This window comes from Gavia stellata, chromosome 1 (assembly GCF_030936135.1).
Source record: "Gavia stellata isolate bGavSte3 chromosome 1, bGavSte3.hap2, whole genome shotgun sequence".
Taxonomy (NCBI): Eukaryota; Metazoa; Chordata; class Aves; order Gaviiformes; family Gaviidae; genus Gavia; species Gavia stellata.
In genome coordinates this window covers 67755909-67783014 of record NC_082594.1, presented here as the reverse complement: position 1 = coordinate 67783014, position 27106 = coordinate 67755909, and the positions used below count along the sequence as shown (strand labels likewise).

Genomic DNA, 27106 nt, shown 5'->3' with positions numbered 1-27106 from the left:
GCAAGTATTTTGCTTTCACCAGATGTTTACATTGTGTTAGCAGTTCCCATTTATCAATGCTGAGGGTTATCACCGTACTGCCTAGCAGAGCCCACTGATACAAACTGCCTGCTGGAAGCAAGATCCTGGTTTGTATCTGTGTAGGAGGAAGAGATGTCAGGGCCTGCTTTTAGTTTGGACCTGCAAAAAATCCTTTCCGTACGTTCCCCGAGCTTTTCCGTGGTGACAGGCACATATGGGATAAACATTTACTTTGTACCTGATAATGCTGAGGTTGCAGGTCTCACGTGTGGTCAGGGTCACAGCTAACCCCTAGTTTCACAAAATGAGGAATACAAGTTTTAAAATCCTTTCCTTAATCCTGTCTTGAATTTTCTCTTTCGGTGAAAGAAGAAGGGTGTAGAACTTCTGCCCTGGATGTGAAACTTAGGTACTTGTTTACAAAGAATGACTTCCAAGTGTGCATCAAGGACTGCATGCTGTGCAAGCAGAACAATACCTGCTACTTCTGCAAGCCCAAGGAAATATGTGGTATTTGGCAGAAGGTGGTAGATCTGCACATTACCTCAGAGCTTTGTGTACTGGCTTATTTAATACTTCCTAAAACATATCGTGCTATTCTATAGGCCCATATATTTTAATTCACATGGGACTGCACTCTGAAATTTCCTAGGCAAAATTGTATTGAGTCCCTTCCTAAGATGCTGATTAACCTTTCCCAAGCTGTGACAGCCTTAAGTTACTGAATTTGGATGCAGGGAAGTAAAGTTACATGTTTTTTGAGCTCCATGGATGAAGGGGAGAAGCAAATAATATACTACACCATTGCAATGAGCATTGCCAAAGACCAGTTTAGTACCTGGGAAGTATCAGAGAGAATTGACAAAAAAATGTTCATCTCTGACTGGATTGGGTAGTGCATAACTGCCCTATGTTAAACAGTATATTCCTGAATCTCCTTCATGTCATATTTCACTTTCATTTTAGAAAGATCTGAGTTAACGATGCTTCCTTTCCTTTTAGATGTAGTGGGTGATGTTTGGCCAGTTAAGTTGTGTTCCTATTCTTTGCATAAACCCAAATATTTCTTTGAAGCAATTGAGAGCTTAGATAGTGCCAGACTAAAAGCCATATAACTATTCAAAAAGGAATCTATGAGTCAGAACTGGAGCCATATCTGGAACCACGCTTGATATTTCCAAAGTGGAGGCTGGTTGGGCGGGTTTTTTTATGAGTAGGGAACAGTCATAACACTCAGAAGGAATATCTGTGGAGAGAGACAATATCTGTTATCAGTACACCTGATAGGAAAAAACAGACAAGTCCGAGGGGCAAAAAAACAGAAAAAGGGACATAACTAGCAAACTGCCAGATAAGCAAAGATTGGAAGCAATTTATCTGAGTTCAAATTCATTATATTAATCAGTCAGGTACTTCGAGATGAAAGGAACAGAGGGTATGTTCGTAAGACGAGTGGTAATAAGGTCTTCGGCTCTACTGAACACAGGACAGAAGAAATGCACAGGTAATTATCTCCTGAAAGACTGAGATTGTCAAATTGTATCTGAGGTAAATTGTAATGTGCCATAAAATTAGCATTGTTGTTGGAATCAACAATTTTTGGTATCCCATCAAATTATTAATTTTAATCCCAGCTTAGTCTTTCCAGTTTCTTTTGTAGGATACCCTTGAGGATGAGGGCTGAATGATCAAACGGAGAATGGCTGTTTTGGGAAACATTCTCGTGTTATTAACCATGTTTTCCTTTCACACACTGATTGTCAGTGTGAGTTCACTAAGGTACAGAGGGCACATGATACGTAGGAAGAAGTAGTTTGCATTTGGGGATGGACCTGCTGAGGATCCATTGGTTTTCACAGTTCTGTTGTAGAAGATGTTTCTTTTGAGGGCTATGGAGATAAATTGCAATTTTTGTATTTATTACTCTGATATAGTCAGATATATCGGGCCTTTGGAAATTTTCTTCAGATGATAAGTTTAGCAAGGTTGGCCAGCTGCTTGAAGGCTGGGCTGGGAGATAGTGGGAAAAAGTATTTTAAGATATGATCTTTTACCAATTTATGTTTTATAATTTCCCACCTAGATTCCACTCAAGGATACCAAATGTGACATCAAGGGGCAGGTGCTGTAGTGAGTCTGTATATGCCATTTGGGTTGCTTGTTCCAAGATGGCATTGTCTTTACCTTGGGAACAGCCTTGCTGAGTGTACTGGTGAGGTTGTCATTGTTAATGCTTTCCCCTGTGCAAATGTGTATATGCCAATACCACGGGTTCCTGTTGGTGTGCAGCAGGTAGGTATAGGCATATCCCAAGACTTCTCTAAAATCAAGGGACTCCGACTCCAGTTTTTACTCCTGTTTCCTTGTGGTTTAAAGGCAAGTGGCAGAAATAATCCTAAGGATTATGGTTTTCAGCTCGGCAGGAATGGTTTTCTTATTCATCTTCTACTAATATAGCAAATAAATCCTTAGGTCTATTTTTCTCTACTTCAGCTTATTTCTTGAAGGTCTTGATCCAGACTTCCAAACCTGTAGGTGAACCTTGGCACCTACCTTCATTTAGGCACCCTAATAATAGTGTCTTACTGTCATACTCCTTCTGACTTAATCAGGAGGTAAAATATGGCCTCCACGCCAGTCTTCACTTGTCGGTATACACCTACCCCTGGAGGTAGTGCTTGTACTGGACTTGTGCTCCGCTTCTCAGCTCCTTGACCAGCCTTCTGTCCGCTTAGGGAACAATTTCAAAGCTGCTCTCCTTTGCCAGCTGCTGGGGGTAGCTGATGAAAGACTGAGCAACAGATAGTGCTTAAGTCCACTGTGCAACAGTGCTTGAAAATTGCTCAGACAACAGAGCAGTCTCCGAAGTAGAGCACTTGAAAATCAAAGCTGGTTTGGTGCTGTACGGATGCAGCACAAAGCAGCAGGACAAGGCGGCTTACACAGAGGTAGCGCAGACACTACAGGAATAACAAGTCGAGGACTGAATAAAGGTGAGGGAGCAAGGCAGAAGTCAAAGAGGTAACGGTGGTCAGGGCAGCATAGGAGAGAGAAGAGCATTAGCAGCTGCCGGGAGATATAGCAGGGGACACTGGAGAAGGGGTGCCAGTGGGGAGGGTGGAGGTGAAAAGGTGCTGTGTAAAGCCCATGGGGAGGGGTCCTGAAACAGGAAAGTTGGAATACAGGGGCTGAAATTTATCTAAAAAAGGCTGTTTAAAAGAGCAAGGTATAAAGGAGACTCTTTCTTCTTTTTCTCAACCAGTTCCTGCTTGAGGCCAATTTTTCTTCTTTTCCAAGAAGAAGGTTTCCTTCCCCAAGAAGAAAAATAACAATTCTTCCCCAAAGTCACTCTGCTCCAGGTTAGGAACAGGAGTGTCCCAAAGACATCACAGGGAGAGGAGGGAGGTAAAACAGAGAGCAAATGGGGAAGACTCAGTTTCTTTTAAGGGTGGTGGGTGGTATCAGGGGTCCTCTGAGTTCTCGCTTCTTCATTTGCTAATAATATCTGCATGTGTAACCATCTGAAACTCAGAGGATTCAATCCCAGTCTCCGAATCTTCTGAACATCTGAAAGAAAGGGATGGAGATCCCAGCTGTGGAATGGAAGCAAAACCCTGTGTTTTGGGGGCTTTTTTAAATGGGGACCCTGCTTTTTCAGTCATGATGAGTACTGCCCAAGTTCAACTGGTAGATTACAGCTAAGAGCTTGTAATTATTGCATGACTACTGCTTTGACCTCGGTCAGTTTTTGCTATAATAGTTTCTGCTGTAGATAATCTGGGCTAATGCTTAATACCTCAGATAAAACCACTTGTTTGAATGAATTAATGCATTTCTCATTAAATGTGCTCCTCATTACGTTAATCAAATCAAGCAAATCATGCTGGGTGGTTTGACCACTGTAATTAAACTTTCTTTAAAATCCACTCATTTGGCTTTTGATGAGGATTTTGATTGAACTCTTCCAAAATGTCTTGCCCAATATCTGCTAAAGAGGAAAATAAGAGCTTGCACTAGCGAGCAAGCCGTCAATTCATCACTGAGTTACACCAATTCTTTACTCTTTTACCTAGCCAGAGTACATAGAAATATTTGAAAATTTGCGATGTAAAATTAATGTTTCTTACAAGTGTGCTGAGAGAACAAATCACTTTGCAGCTTTAAATTTAGTAACTGTGTCCCTGGAAGATAAGGGGATCTGGATAAGCAAGTGGCAACAATTGGGAAAATACACTGGACCGCTGTTCACTGATGTTAGGATAACAAGAGACACATCTTCACAAAATTACTTTGAACATGCACCAACAGTTTTGCATGTGTAGATAGAATTAGTAAATAACTGTCTGTTCTCACCAGTGTCACTCACTTCCTCAAATATCGGTCCTTCTGCTCAAAATAGCTGCATTCCTCAAATGATACAGTATGTTTGGCATGATCCTGGTGTAAGGACTACATTAGAAAACAGAACAAGCTAAGGCCTGTTTTCTGGCCCTTCAAGTGTCCCTGCATGACTTGCATCCACACTTCTAAGCTTTCTTCTCCACCCAAAATAGGGTGACTGCATCCAGACTGCTCACTGAGAACAGTCCTGGTATGTGGGGTGGCCCAAACCATGCCCATATGTTGTCTTGGGTGAGTGCTAGTTGATATAAGCCAAACTCACAATGGTTAATGCATGGGGACCAGGGTTTGATGCTAAATCCTGCCATTGTTTTATATGCCAGTATAGACATGACCAGAGGGACCTCCCTCTCCACTGCTCCACCTTTCTGCCAGTTCCTTCCTCTGCCTTCCCCTAATTTGCAGCCCAGTGCCCAGTCCCACCAGGCAACATACCTCAGTGCAGAGCTGCTGCCTGCACGCTTAGTCGTCCACCCTGGCTTTATGTAACGTTGGAGACTAGATCAAAGGCTCTTTGAAAATTTGGCTTTGTAAACTCAGAGATGCTTTTTGACCTTAGTTCACATTACAGCTGTCTGTTTAAGCTATCAGTTGGTAGAACTGAAACTGCCTGAAGGACCTGTTCCTACACAGTAGCACACCTTCAGTTTTCACTTACTAAGTGTTAGTCTCTGCATTGCAATTTCTTCTCATATTAACTTGTCCCTGAGTGAAAAGGGTTTGTTACCACTTCAGATCCACTAAAGAAATTTAATTCCTTATCCAGAAAATGGAAGACCAGTCTCAAAAGTGAAGTAAGTGTTGAGCACTTACAAGGACTTTGTAGATATAAAATGACATGACAAAAATAGTGGTCACCCTGGGACGAGTAAAGGAAGCTAAGGACAGAGTTGATGAAAGTAGATTTTTTAGATACAAAGTCAATATGACTGACCCTGAATTTTTGGAATAGGAATTCAGTCTTCCTAGCAGATATGAAACGATTTAGTATTTTTCATTTTGTAACTGGTTCACTTAAGAAAGCCCCCTAAGTTGTACAGGTATGAAATGGAACAATAGCAACTAAGTAAGTGACTAAATGAAAGCAGCACAAGACGTAAGAATGAACAAATTGCACAAGAGCAGCAGAGCCTGGTTTGAATTCTTAGAGTAAGTGTATCAAAATATAGAAATATTAAGAGGAAGCAACACTGGAATAGTAATGTAAAGGTTTGCATCAAAAAAATAAAGAGTAAGTTCTGTGACATTAATTTGCTTGGGTACTTAGACATCTGAGTTGATCCTGAAGCCACCAACGACAACATTTCACCAATCATTTTCAGAGTCAGATTTGACTTTTCAGTTTAACGTGTTCCAGTTTGTTCCTCAGTAAGGATGCTTTAATCTGAAATATTTGAGTTCATTTCTCTCAAGAGTTGTGCACAGAATACATACTGTTAATCCATTTCCTCTCAACAAAGGCGAGGGGGCTGTCTTCATCACAAATGAGCCACTGCTTCCCATGCTCCAGAAAGCGAATCTTGGCTCTGTGACCAGCAAGTGATTCACCAGAAACTTGGCCAGGGAGTGGAAACCTCTTTTTCTGGTCATGTGAATTCAGGCCACAAAGTTCTGTTTTAGGGCAGAGAACTCATGCTTAAAATCTCTCCAGCACCTTCTCCTTCATCGTTAGAGTTCAATTTGAAAGGACAAAAACCTGGCAACTCGCTGATGAATATTTTAAGGCTGGCAAATAACCCAGCCAAAAGCATGAGCCCCAGCTGTCAAAACATAGAAAACTTCAGCTTTACAATAAAACAGATTTCTGTTATTTCTGACTGGCTAGGATTCTTTTGCTTAGATCAAGGGCAATAAGCCATTGATCAAAATTTCTTTTTCTTCTTCGCATTTTTGATGTTAGGAAATGCTTTCAAACTCCCCACAGATATTTCAAGCGTTGACTTTGCTGCCAAGCAGCCTCCAAAAGCTATTCCTCTTCTCTCTCCTCTCCCCCCACCTCTGCTTATCTGCCTCATAGTGCTGTCACAGGATTTCTCAAGTGTCCGCAGTGGATTTCTCTGACGCTGTTTCGAGTGGTTCTGTGCTGCATTCTGCAGCCGTAAGGGGAAGCGGATCCAGGGGAAGTGAGGATGGAGAGCGCTTTAGCTTCGAGAGGAAATTCAGTTTATCTACTAACTGGAGACAAAGCTGTTTGGATGCCAAGGCACAGCATTCTGCTGGCACCTGTAGAGACCTAATTTTAGAACACAGAGGACCCACAGACTTTTACTAAATCCTTAGCGCTGCTTGGGGAAGAAAGTAGAACTGACAAAAGAAAGAGCATGCAGGGGAGCGCTGGAAGCAGAAGGCTGGAGGCGTGTGTGTGCGCGAGTGCATGTGCGTGTCTGCGTGTGAGCATCCCGGCACTGGCGTTCCCATGGCATTCCCCTGCTGCAGAAGGAATCACACAGGACCAGATGGCTGGATGGGGCCAGGCTGTGGGAGGGGATGGCAAGCATCTCCTTGGATTAGTCGGGTGAAATGTAAGCACTCATGTAGTATCAATGGGAGACATTGACACGTTCCGGCTGTTGAGGGATCATAGGGGCCGATCCCCATCCCAGACTGCACAACTCTGCAGCTGAGCATCCCATCACAGGTTCTGCCCTCTCCCTGCCCTTTTCCTGAAGAATGTGGCTTGATGCCTCAGTCCCTCATAACATCAAGCTCCCAATTCCCATGCACAGGTAACAAAAAACCAGAATGCAAGTGCTATGCCTGTCCCTGTTCTCCACTTTCTGCCTTGGAGCAGTAACACACAGAGCTGTCATGGGGCTGCCACTGCCCCACCACTCCCAGGAAGGAAGACATGCAGGATGAAACCATTCCAGCACAAAAACACAGTAAGAAGCTGGATGCCTTGAAAACAATGAAACAAGTTGCAATGTGTCAGAGTTGGTGGCATCTTGGCATCCCATGTGTCCAGGACTCATTTCCTTTCCTCAGTGGTTTTCCAACTATGAATTCACAAGCCAGTAAGTCTTAAACCACCAAGAGGCAACAGAGATTATTCACTGAGTTACAAGTATCTCAAGTGCCAATGCAGTTGTTTTATGGAGACAAAATTTGAACTTTCCTGTGAAAATTGGCTATAATCAACTTTTCAGTGCCCATGTTTCTTTTTTTGGTCGCACAGGTACTGGTATTTTTCCTTGCTTTCCTCTACAGTTACGCATAGTAGGTGGGTTAAAATATCTAGTGTCAATGCAGAAATACTTCAGTAAGCTCTGTTAGAAGAATTACATAAACTAAATGAAATTGCAGTTTCTGACAAACATCAGTACTGTAGGAACAGCACATTATAACAGACAACAGATATCTGCAGCATGTTTCTGGTTTTATCATGTAACTCGAGGGCATAACCAAGTCATAGCAAAGGTATATTTATCTTATTTTGTACATTTTTGTTTATTTTTCATTTTGCAGTAGCAGCAGAAAGATTCACAAGCCCTCAGCTTTTCTTTTGCCAAATGGTAAAGCCACTTTAAAGTCAGTCTGCATTGTTTTTTTTTTGATTGAATGTCTCAAGCATCTAGCAATTCCCTTCAGACCAAGTCAAGACATGGAGTCAGTGCTGGTCTCTGAAGGACTGAAAAAAAATGCTCTTATTATGCCCTCCGGAGAAAAGATCAGTCTCAGGAATTCAGAAAGTATGCCATGCAAAAGTTGATTTTCAGACACTACGTCTGCAAGCTGCCTGTAATCAATTAATATAGGGTGTCAAGCAGTCAACCTTTTAAAAACCAATTCATTATAAAGGCAGGACTCAACCTGTTGCTTTGCTTTTTTGCATATATTTTTTTTTGCTTCATATTCACTGAAATGTTTCTGTAAGTTCAGACTACAGAAGCTAAAATATTAACCTTCACCCACAGCTCACTGTCTTCAGCATGCTAGCAGCAGACTGGCATTGGGCTTCATCACCAGTGCCCCAAGGAGAGAAGAAGTAATTTAATGTGAGTCCATGGGCAACTTATTTTGCAGTAAAGTAGAGTTCCTGTACTGTAGTTTTTAGTCCCAATTCATGATCAGTTCAGAACTGGTATATTTTAAAATGGAACTAGCTGGCTTTTTTGATGATTTTGGAGATCTCTATTCCCTCCTGTGCAACATCATGTTATTCTTCATATCTTAAGTTTTGAGACAGAAAAGGGGAGAGGTCGGGCAGGGAGATCCTATCAACAGGATGGTGCCTGCTGTGGCAAGGGAAACGTGTAAGCTAGGCTTCGAACAGGACACAAAAGAGAGAACTGATTTCCCAACTTTTTAAATTTTTCTGGACAGGTTTTATGTCTAAGCCAGATACTCCTGGTTGGCAGGCTTAGATGCAACCTGACCGAGAGATGCAGCTGGCCAGCAGGGAAAGTGGCACAGAGAAGGTAGGAAGGATGGTGGCCCTGCAGGCCTGGGATGGGTTTCCATTCACCAGCCGTTGAGAAAGTCAGATGTACGCCAACTGCCCACCACAGATGTCTGTCTAACTTTTCTTAAAATCATTCAATTAAGATCAATCCACAACTTCCCTGAGCAATCTATTCCTGTCCTTTCATATTCCTAGGGCCAGAAAATTCCCTATTATCCCTCCTGAACCTTTTATGGTTACAGATGAATCTTGCTTATTCATGTCCTGCTCCAGAAGAACAGCTGATCAGACTTCTTCTGACAGCCTTCCACATATTAGAGAACTAGTATTGTGTTCAGTCCTCAAGAATTCTCTTCTTTCAATCTCACTCAGCCCAGTTCCTAGCCTTTCTTCACAGGTAATGCTTTCTAGGCCTCTGATTACACTTTCAGCTTTCCTCTGGACAGTCTTCAGCTTGCTGGGGTCCTAAAGAGCAGTGTCCCAGAGCGGAGTTTTGCTGAGACCTTGTTAGCGCCAGTTAGGATGGAATCAGAACTTTCCATGTCTTACATATAAGATGTTTGTTAATATGTTTCCAGATGAAATTCGCCTTTTTCACAGCAGCATCTTCACTCACGCCCACTTCGTGATCCAGTGTAACTCCCGTGTCCTTTTTTACAGAGCTGCTGGCTGGCCATTCACTCCTCATTTTGCATCTGTGCATTTGATTTCTCCTTCTTAACGGTAGCATGTCATGCTTGTCTTTACAGATTTCACCATGGTGATTTGGGATCATTTCTCCATTTCAGGAAAATGGTTCTGAATTCTTACCCTGTTTATCCTTCTGTTGTGGGTTAACCCTGGCAGGCAGCTTAGCCTCAGACAGCCGCTCACTCACTCCCCACCACAGTGGGAAGGGGGAGAGAATCAGAAGGGTAAAAGTGAGAAAACTCATGGATTGAGATAAAGACACTTTAAAGGTAAAGCAAAAGCTGCGCGTGCAAGCAAGGCAAAGTAAGGAATTCATTCACTACTTCCCATCATCAGGCAGGTATTCAGCCATCTCCAGGAAAGCAGGACTTCATCACACGTCACAGTTACTTGGGAAGACATCACTCTGAATGTCCCCACTTCCTCCTTCTTCCCTCACCTTTTATTGCTGAGCACAATGGCACATGGTCTGAGATATCCCTCTGGTCAGTTGCAGTCAGCTGTCCCAGCTATGTCCCTTCCCAACTTCTTGTGCATCCCCCAGTCTACTCGCTAGTGGGGCAGCATGAGAAACAAAAAAGCTCTTGACGCTGTGCAAGTACTGCTCAGCAATAACTAAAACAGGGTATGTTATTACCTTTGCGTGGTTACAAATCCAAAACATAGCAGCATACGAGTTACTATGAAGAAAATTAACTCTGTCCCAGCTAAAACCAGTACGCCTTCCAACTGCTTGCAGACTTAATCATCTCAGGGCCTACTGCTGGTTTTAGAAGAGCACTCTCTACCTCACCTACCAAGTAATTAATGAAAAGATTGACTAGCACTGGGACTGAGACAAGCCCTGTTGGTACCCTCTTGAAATGTCCTCTTGGTTTGACCGAAAATCATTACCTGGAAAAGATTGCGAAGCAACTGGTGGCATATGGTTATCTGCAGTTTGAGTTCTTGCATGTATGCTGTTGAGTTAAAAAGAGGGAGAGTGCAAGACTGGAAGGGACCCCTCAAACACACACATTACTGTCCTAGCAGGAAAAAGTTGGAAGAACAAACTTGTGCAAGATATTCAGCATATTGCCTGCTCTGCTGTGGGAAGATTGTCAGATACAGCAAAGTAATCATAGTACAGGAGCTTGAATAGAAGTTGTGCATACTTAAGTAATGGACTACTAATTCTGTTGTCTTTATAGACAGAGACATTCCAATCAACCATGATCAAATTGAAGATGAGACAATTCTAAATCAATGTTTACCCACACTGTTTTGCTAAAATGAAAATAAGAAAGGCTGTCAGTCTGTACAGACCATCAGTCAATCAACCACTGCGGTCAAGGGGGAATCTTCTTGCACTATTATCTGAACTTGTGTAAAGGGATTTTCATCTTCATCTATGGTAGGCAGGCTCAGAGATGGACTATTATGACAAAGCTGTCATTTCTGCTCTAGTGCAGTAGTGATTTTATCTTTATGTCCTTTCCATCATTTTCAGATGTGAGATGTATGTGACCAACATCTTCACAGAGGCATTTTGAGCTTGTGTATTAAAATTGACCATTTCTTGCTGTTAGTTGGGAGGATCCACCTTTTATTTCAGGTCACACTGGGCTCTTCTGCATCAGTCAGCTAGCTGGCAAAGAGGAATATGCTGTAAATGTGTTGTCATTGCTAATTATTTCTGCAGTAGTTGCATGTGAAAACACCAACCAGATGTCACTGCCTCATTGCATAGTACACTCCAGACAAGCAACAAATTCATGTCCAGAGAGCTCTTGAGGTTACAGATGTGACTATGTGCGTAACCCATGTGAGATGCCGCTCACTGGCTGCACCTCTGAAATTATCCTACTACCCGCTTTGGCATAAAGCATGTCCCTGGACATCTTGGGTTACCCAAATCAGCTTAAGCCTGACAATTGAGCTAACGTGTTTTGTCTCACAGTTGGGGTAGGATGAGGAAATGGAGAACATTGGCTTAGGTGGCACACATGACAGATGGTAATTAGTTAAATCAGTGCAACTCAATTGCATTTAATTATATGGTCATACCTGCAGGTCATGTGTCAGGGAAAAAGAAGTGGATTAAACAGACAAAGGAAGGGAAGATAGAACAGAAAAATAGGATTGCAATGTAAAACCAGGCTTAGTGCAGAAGGAAAAGAAGCCACAGTGCTATTGACTCCCCTTCCCTACTTATACCCTAGTTGTTCCCTTTGGTTAGCTTTATTTTTCATTGATGATTCTTCTTGCTCAGCTCTTTAATATAAGAAAGGGAATTTTATACTCCTAAAGACCTGACTTTAGTATAAGGGTATTGGGAAGGGGTTTTTTTTTTTAGCAAACAGTCTTTGATGGCTCCATTTTTATTTTTTAAGTAACAAAAAGACAAAGCTAGGAAAAAGTTGAAATCCAATTTTTGCTGAAGAAAGGATGCTCTTATTACAAATGCTGCCAGGGCTTGAGCAGCTTCTAGCAAGTCTTTTGCTATTGCGAAGCTTACTAGTAATTATAACCCAAGTGTTGTGACATCTGGAAAGCCACAGTGCCTTGATCACTTTATCAAAGAAATTGTCATTTACATGCTTGGGCATTCCTCTGACACTGACAGCCATTTGCTTTGCAATCCTTTAAAATTATTCTGGGATTCGCTCTTCATTTTTTAAAGACCGTATGTATCAATTGGTCCCTATAAGAGAAAAGGACTTTAGCCACCTCAGTGTGTCCCAGGAGTAAGTCACAGGGCATTGCTTGGAAACATAGTCGCACTGAAAATGCCAGCTGACAGGGGAGGTTGCAGAAACCTCAGCTGCTTTGCCTGCAAAGCTTATGCACCACAATAATTGATTGCACCTCAGTGCCCCGGACAACAGCTCTGTCCCTGTGCAATGCTGCTGGGTGCAGCAAGGCCGGTCATGCACCTGGGACTCCCCGCTCTCCCACGGGCATTGAGAGGCTGAGCTTCTCCTTACTCCCAGAAAAGAAGCTGTCGGCTTGAGCACACTGGTGTTTCTCTTCTTGATGCTAATAAAGTATCACTTGCCTTGTCTGAGGCACGCTCTTGTGAGGGCAGGAGGGAGCAGGGAGAAGACCTGTTTCTTTTAGTACATGAAATACATTAGGAATCATTTTTTGGATGCTCAGATTTGATGCTGTGAGAGCTGCCAAAACTGGAGGGCAGCCTTCAGAGAGAGCGAAATGTTCATGCTCGCAGCTTTGCTGGTGTGAAGGACCTGCTTCTACAATGTCAGACCATCTGAGAACCATCAGGGCCCCTCTCATTCCCACCCCTCACCCAGTCCAGGCTGCCTCAGCGGCAGTGCGAAGCCCAACTGATTTTCAGAAATGTTGCCTGAGCAAGAGAAACTTCTGTTTTCGTCACTTCTAGGCCACAGTCCATGCAGGTGTGATACGGTCTGTCAGTCTCAACTGACTCCTCAGTCTCTAGCTAAATGCATCTTTTATGAACTGATAAATTGTTTGTAGGAATTATTTCACTGTAACGTGTTCCAGGGTCTAGTACACGCAAATCCTGGCAATTTTTCATTGTCCACAGACAGCCCTTTTTCTCTTCCATGGGGAATTGATTTTGAGAGAAGAATATACCTCCTGTGATGCCTGAATTTTCCACAAGCAATCTTCCCTCTGAGTGCAGGCCAGCCCAAAACCATTTAGTTTGTTGGAAGTGCTGAAATTACAGCCTAAGGTGGCACAGCTGCTGGAACAATATCAACCAAGCTGGAATAGATACATCAGCGACAAGGGACAAATGACGTCCACTAATCCAAACCGTTTACTCACATGTTTCTGCTTTCCATAAAAATACAAGTCTCACTTGCCTGTCATTTAATAAGATTACAAATCAAGACCAAGCAATTTTAACTGTTTGCTTCTGAAATGAGATCCATCCCTTACGAATGGGGAGAGCCAGAGCTAACTACGTGTAAGATTAGAGTATGTCAAAGCACATCCTGACTTCTGTCATTGATTCTCTTTCATTCAGGTGTTCAATGAGTGAGCTTGCTCTGGCTTTCTGCAAAATGTGAATGTTGCTCCCGGTGCTCTCCAGGACCAATAAATCTTTTTCACTTCCTTATGAGAGAGAAGGAGCAGCAAGCTAACCAATCATCTTATTTAAAAACACTAATTCTAAGCAGTTTGTCTAACAGTTAATGTATTTATACATCTTTTTCTCATTTCAGAATCCTGTGCTGTCAGTGAAGCTGTGACAGATTCTCCTCTAGTTTGAATAAATTAACCTAAAGTTTCAGAAGGATGCTCATACTCTGTTCAGCTGTTTTGCTTAAATTCTCTGGAAAGTACAGTTAGTCTACCACAGTTGCCTAAATCATCTAGTCATGCTTGATTTATATTAAAACAAAGGTTTAACATTTGCTGGGCTTCAGTTTAGGGCAGGTCTTCAAGACATGGTGTAGCATCATGTAGGAGACCCCCATGGCAGCTCCAAGGAAGCCCTTGGTATGTACAAAGGCAGTGCAATGCCAGGTTAGGAAGCAAGCTGGGCTCCGGGAAGCAACAGGGCCTTGTCAGCCCCATCACCAGTACTTTTGTGGCTCCTTGGTGCAGTATGAGCGCTGCAGCCCTTGATCTACGATGTTTGGCACAGCAGAGATGGAGCTGAGGAATCCAAATAGCAGTTGCATGGCTGTAGAAGTGCTCTGGGGTTGCAGTTCCCAACCTTTTCTGTCTCTTCCTTGGCTGACACTGCATCCTGCCGGCTGCCTTTTGCCCTCTCTCAGACCCCTGCAGCTGAGGAAGTCTCTGAACAGCTGATTTCCCAAAGCTGGGAGGACACAGGGGAAGGCTCATTCCTGGCTTTGTCCTGTTTCCTATGCTCTTGCCCAAATAGCTAATTTTTTTTTATCATAGCAATCATTCTCTCTGTCTTTATGGTCTCTTTGTAGCGAAGTGAAGTCACCCTGTGTATACTGTAAGTGTGGTTTCACTTACCTGTTGGGACTACCTGAAGCAGAGGTGGGATCCATACCATTATTTTAATAGCCCTTGCTAGATCTGTTCTCCATTAATTTGTCTAATCCCCTTTGAACCTGTTCATACTTTTGGCTTCCACAATACTGTGTGCAGTAAGTCTCCATTTAATTATGTGTTGTGTGAAAAAGTGCTTTGTATTTTTGAGTTTTGACCATTTGCCTGATAATCTCATTAGGTTCCCCCTAATTCCTGTACTGTGGGAAATAACTGATCTGTTCCCAAGTTACCTTCTCTGTGCAGACAGGGATTTTGTAGGCCACTATCATATTTCCTGTCAGCTGTCTGCTTTGCAAGCGTACATCTCCAATGAACAGTTGTTCCAAACCTCTCATGGTCATCGCTGCCCTTCTCTGTCCTGTTCATAGTTTTGCAATATCCTATTCCAGCTGTGCTGGCCAGACCAGGACACAGCGTTCAGGAAGGTAGGCATGGCAGGGTTTCCTGCGGCACTGTTTTCTACAGATGGTTTTTACCTCTTTCTCTAGATCTTTCCTAACAATTCCTGGTCTTCTCTTTCGCCTTTTTGACAGTGCTGAGCATCAGGTTTTAGTAGTGACTCCCTTTCTTTTTGAAAACAGGCAGTTTAGAGTCAATAATAGAATGGGAATACTCAGGATTTGTATTACCAGAGCACACACTGCAATTGCTTTTTGGCCAGTTTCATGATGGGCATTAACTTTTGCTGAGTATGGAGGTTTATTACCTTTAAGGTTCTTGCTTTGTACTGGAATTCATAATTCCCATTTAATGCGGGGATAGAATTAAGTACCTAGAAAATGGGATTCATAAAATCTGACGAGCAGAACAGGTGTCTAAGCCAGCAGAAGATACTGGTAAGGGAAGGGTGGCTTGGATCTTGTTTTTTCACTCTGAGGAAGTTACCTGCTTCCACTTGGGATTCATGGCGTGTGCCCATTCTGCAGGGTGCCAAGGTTTCCTTCCAGAAATAAAGGATAAGGATTTCTTATACGACTGAGCAGGAACTCTTGTTCATGCTTGGGCATCCCACACTTGAAGCATTTGCATGAAACTCCTTGATTGAGTTTTCTCCTGCAATGAGATGGGAGCCCACATTCCCCAGGGGAAATATGTACGCTTTATGCCTTTCTGTATAGGCTGTGCAGGCGGCAATAGAGTGGAGCAGAGAAGGAGAGATCTCAATGCTTTGTGCTGAAGTTCCCTTACTTGTTGTAGGATAATCAAACATCCAGTGGATTGCTGATTGAAGAAGGGAGCTGAATGTCAAATGTGTACAAGGATATCATGCCTACTCCCTTCTTTTGTGTCCCCAAAGAGGTTGCTCACACTTCAAAGGAAGAGATGGACTAAGATCAGGACTAAACCACATCCATCTGATCTTAGTTCTAGAGATAGTGTCTGCTTGGAAATAAGTGGAAATGTTGCCACAGGCTTCATGAGAACCATGGTTTCATAACCTTCTTTGGTGTTGTCCTTGCGTTTCACTTTATCAGTAGACAATTTTGAGTTACTTCATCACAGCAGTAGTTTTCAATTCCCTGGTGCTCTGTTGCAGCTGTTCCCACTAAAAAATATCACTGAAAACTGTTATTGGGGCATGGAGTAAGTTGCGTATCTTAACAACTGTCTATCCTTTTCGTAACCATCACCTATTCCCTACACACAAGACCAGTAAAAGCAAAGAAATACAAAACTATCCATCCATCAGTTTCTCCCTCCATCAAACACAGAAGAAAACCAATATCAGTGTAGCAGATCATCTGTCCCTTGTTCACCGGTAATCATGTTAGTGTTCCTTGTACCTTCTACCTGTTAAGAATTCAGCAGCCTCCAGGAAGCTCACCGATCGCTGAGACTCTCTGCTTCCTCTTCAGGTTTTTTTTCCCTTTGAGCTAGCCTTTAACTTTGTTCCAGTGTTTGAAAGATCTAATATTCCATCTAAACCGAATATTCAAATATATTTTTAGATTCCCTCTTTATCTCTTTTAGTAGTCTCCAGAGCCTTGCGTGCGCCCCAGTTCAACAAAAGCATGTGATGAAGTGCCTGTGTGCTTTGTTGTATTGGGACCTGAACACTAATTTCTCTTCTCAGTTTTGTTTTCAAAACATTTGAAATTCCCAGTCAGGTCTAGCTGCAAGACATTTTACTTATTTTCCTGGCTTTGATACTAGTTATCTTCAAATTAGTGACCATAAGTCTAATATGTTTGTGCATGTATGTATGCATGTTACTGTCATTAGGATTTAAAAGCTAATGACAGTATGATCCTAAAATCCTTTTTGTTCCTTGCATGTTACTTGTATACTGAGATTATAATAATAGACTTCTGGTCAGAAGCAGTTGTCTCCATTAAAAACTAAATCTTTGGCAAGTATTTCCATACAATATATGACACAAAACTAGTCTTTCCCTAAAATCAGAAGTAATTCTGTAATAAGGAATTACTGTTGTCTTGTTCAGTATGTCATCTATGCCTCATAAGAAATAGTGGCAAACTGCACATGATAAATACATATCCAAAGACATCCCAGAACTGAAGCTTTCCTTTGAGATGATGCTGGTTTGGTTTTTGTGCTTTTAAAATAATTATCAAAATCTCAAGTCAAATAATTTTACAGATTTTAAAAACCCAAATAGCTTTTTTCCTAAAAGGTGTAATCCAAAATACCACCTACTTTTTCAATGCAAGCATCAATCACCAGTAGCCAAGTTGGAATGAGAATAAAAATGCACTGTTCTCCAGACACTAACTTAAATTTACTGAAACAAGTACTGACCAAGTTAAACAAGCAATAAAAGTGGTGGTTTGGGGGTACTGACTGATAGATGAGTTCCTTATTTGTTCTGTAGGGCTCAGGGCAGCATTTAAGCAGTTTTGTTTCTCTTTTCTTCATTTTTAAATGAAAACTTTTTTCTCCCTCTGGCTCTCTTATCTATTGATGTAACTGGTGTTGCATGAGAAATTACCTCATTTCAATGGCTGAAGCCAGTTTTTCTTTCAGCTGCAGTAAGGTTTCTTCATTTATCTAATGAGCCTGGATAGGTAGGAAATTAAGTATTAGAAGCTGCAGATGAAGAAAAACTAAAACAGAATTTTCTGTTTATTAGGGTGGTTTAAAAAAAATAATGAAGAGCTGTATTAATATAGCCAGTACATATAATTGGTATTTGGATTATGGCATGATTATTACTTTGCAGACAGGGGACTCTGTTATCACTCAGTCATCAACGAAGTAGCTGCATTCTTTGCTCATCTCATCTCTGAAGCTGAAAGAAGAGCTAGTTATTATCTTCAAGTGGGGTTATTAATGAGGGGGAAAATCATCCCCAATTACTGTGAAGCAAAATATTTCAACATTTACATATCTGAGACTTTAATTTTGATCTAGTCCTTCATGAGTTCTTAAGCTCAGACTGTATTCACTTTTCCAAACGTTCCCACAGCGACATACCGAGGGGAACTTGCACCTGTTCAAGTGCTGCCTTCCCCAGGTGTATGCTTCGGGGTCACAGAAATGCTGCCTGGCCCATCCTTGTGCTGCCAGACTGATTTCCATGGAGATTCCTTCCTGCTACACCATAGGAACGGGGTCTCAAGCGTAGGCTTCAGTAGTGGAGTAAGAAATTCTGACCTGCCTATACTGTCTGTGTTCCCAGTCCTTTTTTTCTTAACTAGAAACAGCCTGGGATTTATTTGAAAGAGCTAATTTCACTCTTTTGGTTTTTTTTGAACAAGCTATTGATCCTTGTGAAACTAATGGTTTGGAAGTTTTGACTCTGAACCTCCTAGAATAAAACCTGAGCAACACAAAGGTGATGATTCAAATTCAGTTAAACATGTGGGCAGTAACCAGGAGGTGGGAGAAGTGCTGTCCATATACTGTGAATCCATCCATCAACACAGATGCGAAGGTCTAACCTTGGCAGGTTCAGGAGGTAGGGACGTCAAACACAGTTTGCAGTCATTTGGAAATATAGCTACTAGACAAAGAAAACTCAATAATTACACAGCTGTTTCAGTAGATTACAGAATTCCTAGAAAACAATAAAACAGCTGTCTGTGAGTAGAAAAAGTAAACAATCTTTTTTTTCCATTCATAAACTAAATTCCTGAAAGTCATCAGACATGTCCTCTGTAAACTTCTTATCTCTTTTCAAAACCCACAGAGGCTGTAACCAATTGGTGTAGATTTCTCTACAGCATTTATGCCCATTAATGCTTCCTTGATTTACAGTGAAACTGCTGAATCACAGAATCACGGAATCACAGAATCACTAAGGTTGGAAAAGACCTGTAAGATCATCAAGTCCAACCTAAAAAAAAAAAAAAAAAAAAAAAAAACCACAAAAAAACCAAAACAAACAAAAAAAACCCACCAACCCACCCAACACCACACAGCACCATGCCCATCAAGCCACATCCCACAATGCCACATCCACACGCTCCTTGAATACCTCCAGGGAGGGTGATTCTACCACCTCCCTGGGCAGCCTATTCCAATGTTTCACTAAAGAAGAAAGGACTGTCTTGGACAGCCATATAAATATTAAATTAATTTCTTGTGAAGGATGGCTGCTATTACACTAAATATTAAATGAATTCATAACACTTGGACATTTGCAATAAATCACTACTGGGACTGCATGCTAACATCCCATTAGCCATGGAAAAGGACCGGTTGCTCTCAAAGAAATGTACAGTTTTGTAACACAGGAGTCATTAACAAATTCCCCCGGCACAAGGTGGAGGTTTAACTTAGTCCCATTTTACAGATGGAGGAGGAAGCATGAAGGGGTTTAGGTTGAACTGCTGATCACAGGAGCTTCAAACCCAATCTGTTTCTCATGAGAGACATCATAGTAAATTATCAGTTCCCGACAGTCCTTGTTTTGCTTGAGCAGCATCAGCAGAGGAACTGGCAATCTGATACCAGAAGGCTGAGGGCGTTTACCAGACTCAAAGGGAGAAAGAGCTGGATGTAATGTCTAATCTCCAGGTTCCCAAGGTGGTTAGTATGAGTTCACCTCTAAATATCTTGCCCAAGGCCAGGATGGGGAGGGTGAGACTCCCAGGTTTTGACTAGCAGGACTAGGCTTAGCAATTGAAGTAAGTCATCTTCTCTTTTAAGAAAACACAGATCTTTTAGTCTCAAATTTTACTAAAATGCTCAGTCAACAGGGCTAAAAATCAATTCTTTATTTTTCCTTTTGTTAAAGTAGAACAAAGGGTACATCAGCAAGTTCATTGTATCTCTCTGTTGTCTGAGAGATAGTAGCTTGAGTGTAGAAATTTATGCCAGGGCTAACAGTGTAGAGTGGAAGCCGTTCTTGTAAACAAAATTGAATGACTGTCAGACTCATCTGCTTTTTAATGTGCAGATGGGTGTGAATACAGGCATCTCCTTCTTTCCAAAGATTTTTGCTTCTATGCCTTAAATGGTCTAAGTCACACAAGGTTTTTCTAATGAAAATTTGCCGAGGTATTTAAATTAGAAGCAAAAATTAGAACGGCTGCTACCACATAGGAATATTAATTGTTCATTATACAGGACTTTAGTTCACATAGTTACTTTGCATGTGCAAAGCTGCCAATTAAAGAGGCTCAAAGTGCTCACTGCTGCACAATAGCCGTTTCTCCAGAGCCCCACAATGGCTATTGTATTCTGTCACTGACCTTTAGACACCTTCAAATGCATATTGACACAGTATGCTGGGATCATTAGAGCTATTGTTTCAGTGTGCCACAGGGAAAGGAGAGTTTCCCAATTTCGTGAAGAGCTTTAAAATTTGATATAATGATGACAGCAGCGATATTTCTTAATTAGAGAAACTCTGATGCTTCAGGTGAATTCCAGGATGCACACCTACCACAGTTCCCACAACGGTCCCTTCCTATCGGGGAAAGAAGATGTTTCAGGGGCGTTTGGTCTCCTTTTCTATTGTTTTCAGGGGAACGTATTTAGTATTTTTGACCTGATGGTGCCATATGGCCAGCCTCCCTTAGCTTCCATGGATTCTGCCTGGATGAACATCTTGGCAGGATGGATCTTTTCATCCTGTAAGTGACAAACGCCCTTTTAAACAGAGCGTGTGGTTGGAACCGGTGGTATACAGGAGACTGGGGTCTGGAAGCATAGTTCAGACTCTGCTGTTCAAAAATCAGTGGAAGTTGTCTCTGTTATAACAACTATGCTTCATTTTAGCTCTTCCATGTCTTAACATCTAAGGTATTTCTGTTTTCTTACCAGTCTGTGACAGCTAAAGAGTGCAAACAAGAACTTTGGGAGCAGAGATCTCAGATACTCCAAGTACATTTACTGTAGTAAATCCAAGCATCTTCTAAAAGCTTACATTTATTTTATTTTAGCCCTCCTATTCTTTAAGGCTGCTTTGAGAAATGGCTTTAGCAGTCAGCACATAAAAAAGCATCATTTTAAACCTTGCATGGGACAGTCTGTCTACAGAGAATAAATAAATTACTGACTTGTATTTCTAAAGAGTGTTCCTGCTTGAAGATAGAGGGATAGTTTCTGTTCCATAAGTATTGCAATTGCTGGGTTTGGTATTCTCCCCTGGGATCCTATTATAGAACAAATTAGCAAATATAACAAAACTTCACAGCCCTGAGTCTCTGAAGATAGTCTTGGGTAATGGCTTGCACTTCTGACAGAAGAGGAAGAAATCTAACAGACCTTTTGCAAAACTTCTTGTGTCATTAAAAAAATGGAAAATTTACTGCACCGCATTGCTGGTTGCAACTCTAGCCTAGCGCTGTGCAGCATGTACCAGAGGATGGCCAGTTTCTTCACACAATCCCTCTACCTTAAAAACTTTCTAGCTGACGGAGATAATATTTGGTATTTGTGTGTGCTTGAGGTAGATGTGCAGCAGGATTTCTCACACTTCTATAAAACCCACAAGGTCAGATGTGTTTCTTCAGTAATGCAGGCTGAACTTCTTTTTTTTCACATTAATTGAAAGGGTGCTATTATCTTGTTTTCATTCCTCTGTATCAGAAACCCTTGCAGAACTTTGAAACCTCCCGTGCACTGCCACTGCAATTGCCAATTGTGAATTTTGTGGTCTATCTTCAAACATCAAGGTGATACCTTCACCTTAACACATAAGGGGAAGTGACCCACTTCTGGGAGGGAGATGTGAGTAGGTACAGCTGTGTGATGCAGGATGTGAAGGGGAGCATGCGCTGGAAAGAGGGATTAAACCACTATCTCGTGCTTCCATTCTCCCTACAGTAAATCTACATCAGCTAGTAAACGAGGCAGTAATGACGAGCGCTTCTCTTGCAGTGGGCCAAGATCTGAAATCTGTCCTCAGACCCTTGTGCTTTCCAGAAGAGCATTTTTAACCATAGGGCCTGATTTGTTATTTTTGGGGAGTTTCTCTACTGAGGGACAGGATTCCCCTGGAAGAGAGAGGGCAGCACTTCAATTGCTGTCTTCTCTGCATGGGAGGTTTGTACCTTTGCTGTACCACTGTAACTGCACTATTTCTTTCAAAAGGCACATAATCACTGCCTGGGTCTATTTGAAAATGGAGATAATCTTTGCAGTATGTTAGGTCCTTATTCTGCTGAACGAGTTGAAGCCCTGTTGTATGGGATAGGAACTTTATTACTGAAAGCTCGAGTTCTAACTAGAACCGTTGCTAGTCAAGGCAATTTTGAGAGATTTCCTGCCACACACAGTGAGATTTTCCAAAAGAAAAGTGAAAGGAGTTGGGATGTCTGCTCACTGCCCATATTTCCTTTGGTTCCTTTGCAGAAGGAGAAGAAGAGTGGGCTGCTGAAACTTCTAGCAGGAGCATCAACAAAAAAGAAGTCACGCTCCCCACCATCCGTGTCCCCCACTCACGACCCCCAAGCAGCCATCGAAGGAGTCCTGCAAGGAGCAGTGGGACCCGAGCTCTGCTCCCTCTCCAGCCACGGCAGGGCCGGCTCATGCCCTATTGAGAGTGAAATGCAGGGAGCCATGGGGCTGGAACCTCTGCACAGGAAAACAGGCTCCTTGGATTTGAATTTTTCCATCCCTTCTCCCTCCAGGCAGCCCCTCTCTTCCATGGCAGCTATTCGGCCAGAGCCCAAGCCTTTGCCCCGGGAGAGGTAAGCTGTGTATCTCCTAAGGTCACCAGCATCCTCAGGGAGCATTTGGATGAGGGCTGCAAGTTTAACTTGCTCAAGGGTTGTTGCAGTTTTGCTGCTCTGTGGATTGACTGTAGGTGGCTCAGCTGTCTTTTAGGAAGACAGGGCTTACATGCATCTGCCCATTGAAAATCATTTGACACACAGTGCAGGTTTAATGTTCATTGATTAAAAAAGTGGTGAGCAGCACCTCTCCACGACCCCATACAGCCCTGATCTAAATATGGAGGACAGTAGTGCTTTCTCAGCCCAAAGGGTGTAGATGCTGCTGGCAAGGCTACTTTTTAAGTGGCATCCCTATATTTTAATAAACTTACGAAGTTGTCATGTGGCGTTTCCTGCCTGCGGGCAACAGGGGTGATATGTTTGCTCATCAAGGCCCTTTCTGGCCCGTTCTGCAATACCAAAGTCTGTTTCAAATTCTCCCTGTTTAGGACACTTACAGGTAGTGCCATCTTCAGTGACCTGTTACCAAAAATGTAGCTCGTTTCTAGAGAGGAATGTACCAGTAATTCCGAAGTTCATTTCAGCAGCCTGCTCTACACCTTAGTACCTTAGAGTAACTGACCTTGAAAAACTGTAAAGAGTAGAGTAGGAACACCAAAATACAAAAGCAGATGGAAAGAGAGAGAAATCACTAGAAACAGGGGTACATCATAAAAGAGCTGGGTCTCTATGTGCAGAGTCATATTGGCTTCAATTAAATATTTTCTACAAGACTGCCGTTTGAGGACTGGGAAGAGAACAGATAATGCACTGATATGATACTATTGAAATGCTTTCCACTCAAAAAGTGATTGAGGAGAACATGTTTTTTACAAAAGCATTAAGGAGTTTTCAAAAAGCAGTCTAGGGAACTCTCCCGAGTTGATACTTAAAAAAATTTTGGAACAATAGTAAAGTTCCAGAAGTTTGAAATAAAACTATTTTTGTCTGAGTGTATGAAAGAGGCTGAAGGGAATGGACTGGGCAAGCCACCTGACCCTGAATCCAGTTGGGGTCATGGAGCAGATGATACAGGTCATAGTAAGGGATACTACAGGACAGTTTATACCTTACACAGTGTTTTACTGAATGCAGATTGAAATTTGGTTGGGAAGGTAACAATGACACTGTAACATATTTAAACTTTTCTAAGGCATCTGGTTTGTACTGTAAAATGTCTTGCTAAGTGAACTGTACACAGCCAACACAGTGGATTGAAAACTTCTTATTCACTGGCATCAAATCTAACTCTAGATCAGAAATCACTGGAAAATGATTGTGTGTGTATGTATGTCGTGTAGCCCAACAAGAGTTGGGTCTTGGACCTGCACTGTCCAACAGAAAGTCTTTGCTGTTGCAGAACAGAGGACTGAAGTGGGAGGTAGGTGATGAAGAGTGCAGACCTGTTGGTACAGAGCTAACTCAACGCATTGGTAAGGAGAACACAGAGTAACTATATTTCAGAAGAGCCAAATCTGAGGCAAAGTGGAGTGGCCTCAGAGAAGCATCATAAGAACAATGGAAGATTTAAAACAATATACTTGCAGTGAGTGATACAGGGAGCTCTGGTACACCCGGTAAAGAGCAGACTTAGGAGTGGTTTGGTAACAGTCTGTAAGAGACTGCAGGCAGGACAGACATGGGAATATTTTTACTCTAGATTGGGCATTTTGTCTAAAAGACATGCTGCTGTTCAAGTGCAGCTATTAGACTTGAAGCAGAAATAAATACAGGCAAGTCCTTCAGCATTGTAATGAAGGCAGTGAGAGCAGACTATCACAGTAGTCTCTTTTCCTTAAAATCCATGAAAAAGCAATTTAGTAAAAGGAGTGAAAAGCCAATCCCTATTTAGGCACACTTAATTTGGTCTACATCAGTTTAGATTAATGCTATAAGAAAAGCTAAATCAATATAAACCAGATTTAGCACCAGTGTAACTAAATCAGTGGAATGCTGCACCTTTAGTTAAATGTAGCCATGAAAAGAAGTTGGGAAGAATGTCCCCTGATGTCTCCAGAGCAGGCTGTTCAGGTGCTGCTCTCAAAGCTTTAGTGTAGCGAAGTCCAGACATTATTTAATATGCCAGGGCTAGTCCCATATCCTACAAATTTCTTGGTTCACCTCAAGATGGTCCGCATAGTGAAACATTTAACTGATGACAATTTTAAGTGGCAGAATAGAACCAGAGGGACATGGGCTATCTGCATCTGCTCAGCCATGCTGGAATCATGAGTAAATAGATTTAGACTGCTAAAATTGAGTAAATGCCTCCAATTGCAGTATATAGTGGTAAGGAACTTACTCTGATTTTAAGCATTTTAATTCCTGAGTCTTAAATCCAAAAATAAGCTATAATTGAAGTAACCCTAATTATACAGAGCAGGCAAGATTCTCTAATTGATTTATGAATTAACTTCCATATCATTGGTGTATCTGCATTCCTTAACTGATCATATGGGTTTTTTCATGCCCATAATGGGAAATATTAATTACCTTCATGCACTAGGAAGGATAATGCTTAGTCCTGGAATAATCTGAGCAGATACATTAAACACTTGTCTCCTAGAAATTCATCCCACCTCCATCTGTGCTCATTAAATCATCAAATTGCTCAGAAGTACCAAATTATATTTTTTTTAAAACAAATTACGGTTTTCAAACCACTTGTTCTTTTCACATCTGGCGATGGAGGAACTCGCATTCCACGTCACTCAGCTCCATATTTTGCTTGTTTGCATTTTGGTGCATTTCATCCACACAGTAGGAGCAATTCTCTGAGAAAGAAAAGGGAGGAGAGGGAAAAAAAGGTTAGATAAACAGATTCAGATGCTGGATGAAATTTTTAAAAGCTGCAAAGCATTTCAGTGCACTTAGCTGTACTTGGCTTTCTGTCTCCCAACGCCCATCTGTGTGCATAGAGACAGAGCACTGAAAGGTTGGAAGAAGTAGCACATTCCTTAATATTTACGGCATTCGAAATGAGGCTCATGCAGGCAGCAGAGCACCGCTACTTCTCCCATAGAGGCTGGCTTGCAGCTGCAGCACTTGCCACATCCAGGCTACTGATCAAACCCGAGCGGTAATGCCACTAGCCATATCAGAGGTGCATTAAAAGGCTCTGATTGTTTGCAGCACGACGCTCATGATTTAAGGGAAGAATTGCCTATTCCGCTGCCTGACAGCACAGCCCTTCGTGGGAGCTGCAGCCAGTCAGGCAGGAAGGCAAAGTGAGCTTCACTCTCTCACAGACGCTGCTAATGTTTATGCCTTCATTCATTTTTTGTGCATGGGGAAAGCAAGGAAAACAACTATTTTATCTTATCCTACTTGATATTCCAAAACCTGGTTATGGACGGCTGGATTAGAAAGGAAATTGCTCCTAGCTCTCCCGTCATTTACCCTTGATGTTTAACTGGCTTGCTGGGATAGTTAGTGCCCATCTCTGCCTTCTGGGTGTAGTTTCCCACTATCGGTTTATAAAACCACCTTCCTTCAGCTGCTCACTGCCATAAAGCATCCAGCAGTCTGAGCAGCAGAGCAGAGAAATTTCCCAGGTGGTGTCCTTGTCACTTCATGTTGCAGTGATTGACTGTCAAGTCACTACCCCACCAGGCTGTGTGTGCCCCACATGCTCTTTTCCACCTGCTGCTCTGTTTCTGCTGGTGCAAGAAACGGGACCAGTACAGGGTTGCGCTGTGGTCGGAGAGCCTGGGCCACAGAATTGCCCACATCTCACTGATGCTGTCGGTTCACGTGGGAGAGGGATGTGCTGTCTGCCTAGCAGCGCCAAAGCAAAATACTTTCCTTGCCACCCCCTTCAAGAAAATATGACTGTACATGAAGCAAAACAGGAGAGTTGAGTATGCATGTGTGTGTGCGTGAGTCATGTTCCCCTCGCTGCCTGGCACTGTTCCCAGATGCGAACCTGAGTAAAACATGTCACACGCTGTTGACTCTTTTATAGTAACTGGCACTAATTCTGCCATATTATATTCTGATAAAGAGGTTGTATCCAGACTTACTGTCACGACTGGCATATCTGTGCCGTGTTTCTATGGTTTTCGTGGAGCATTCAAGCAAGTTGTAACCACAACAGTGCTACAGAGTAAGATGGGAGCAGTGACTTTGACCTTTAAAATAGACCCCTCTGTGTTTCCATGTATCCTTACTACAAATCACTGCCACGTTAGAAATTGAGCTTCCAATTCAAGGAAGCGTTCAAGCATGTGCTTAATGCCCATTGACTTCAATTCTGCTGCGCACGTATATATTCTTTGCCAAAAGGGAAAGCAAAGGAAGGGATTTTTCTTTCCTGGAAAGTGATACGAGAGAAATGACCCCAGGAGTAAGTTCTGACTGAACAGTGACATGTATGTACATGGTTAAGTGCTTCTCTGACTAGGGATACCTTCCTTAGGACTGAGAAACTGGAATTAACCATCTCAGAAATTGAATCCTGCAA

The 27106-nt window shown here is 42.2% G+C and overlaps 1 protein-coding gene across 1 annotated transcript in view; it reads left to right on the top strand.

The window, feature by feature from the left end:
• The window catches only part of SH3RF3 (SH3 domain containing ring finger 3), a 257751-nt gene that overhangs the window by 223657 nt on the left and 6988 nt on the right, over nucleotides 1–27106 (top strand). The window contains exon 9 of the mRNA XM_059821159.1: nucleotides 22283–22620. Within this exon, the coding sequence (XP_059677142.1) occupies nucleotides 22283–22620 (338 nt within the window). The remainder of the gene's footprint in view (nucleotides 1–22282; nucleotides 22621–27106) is intronic.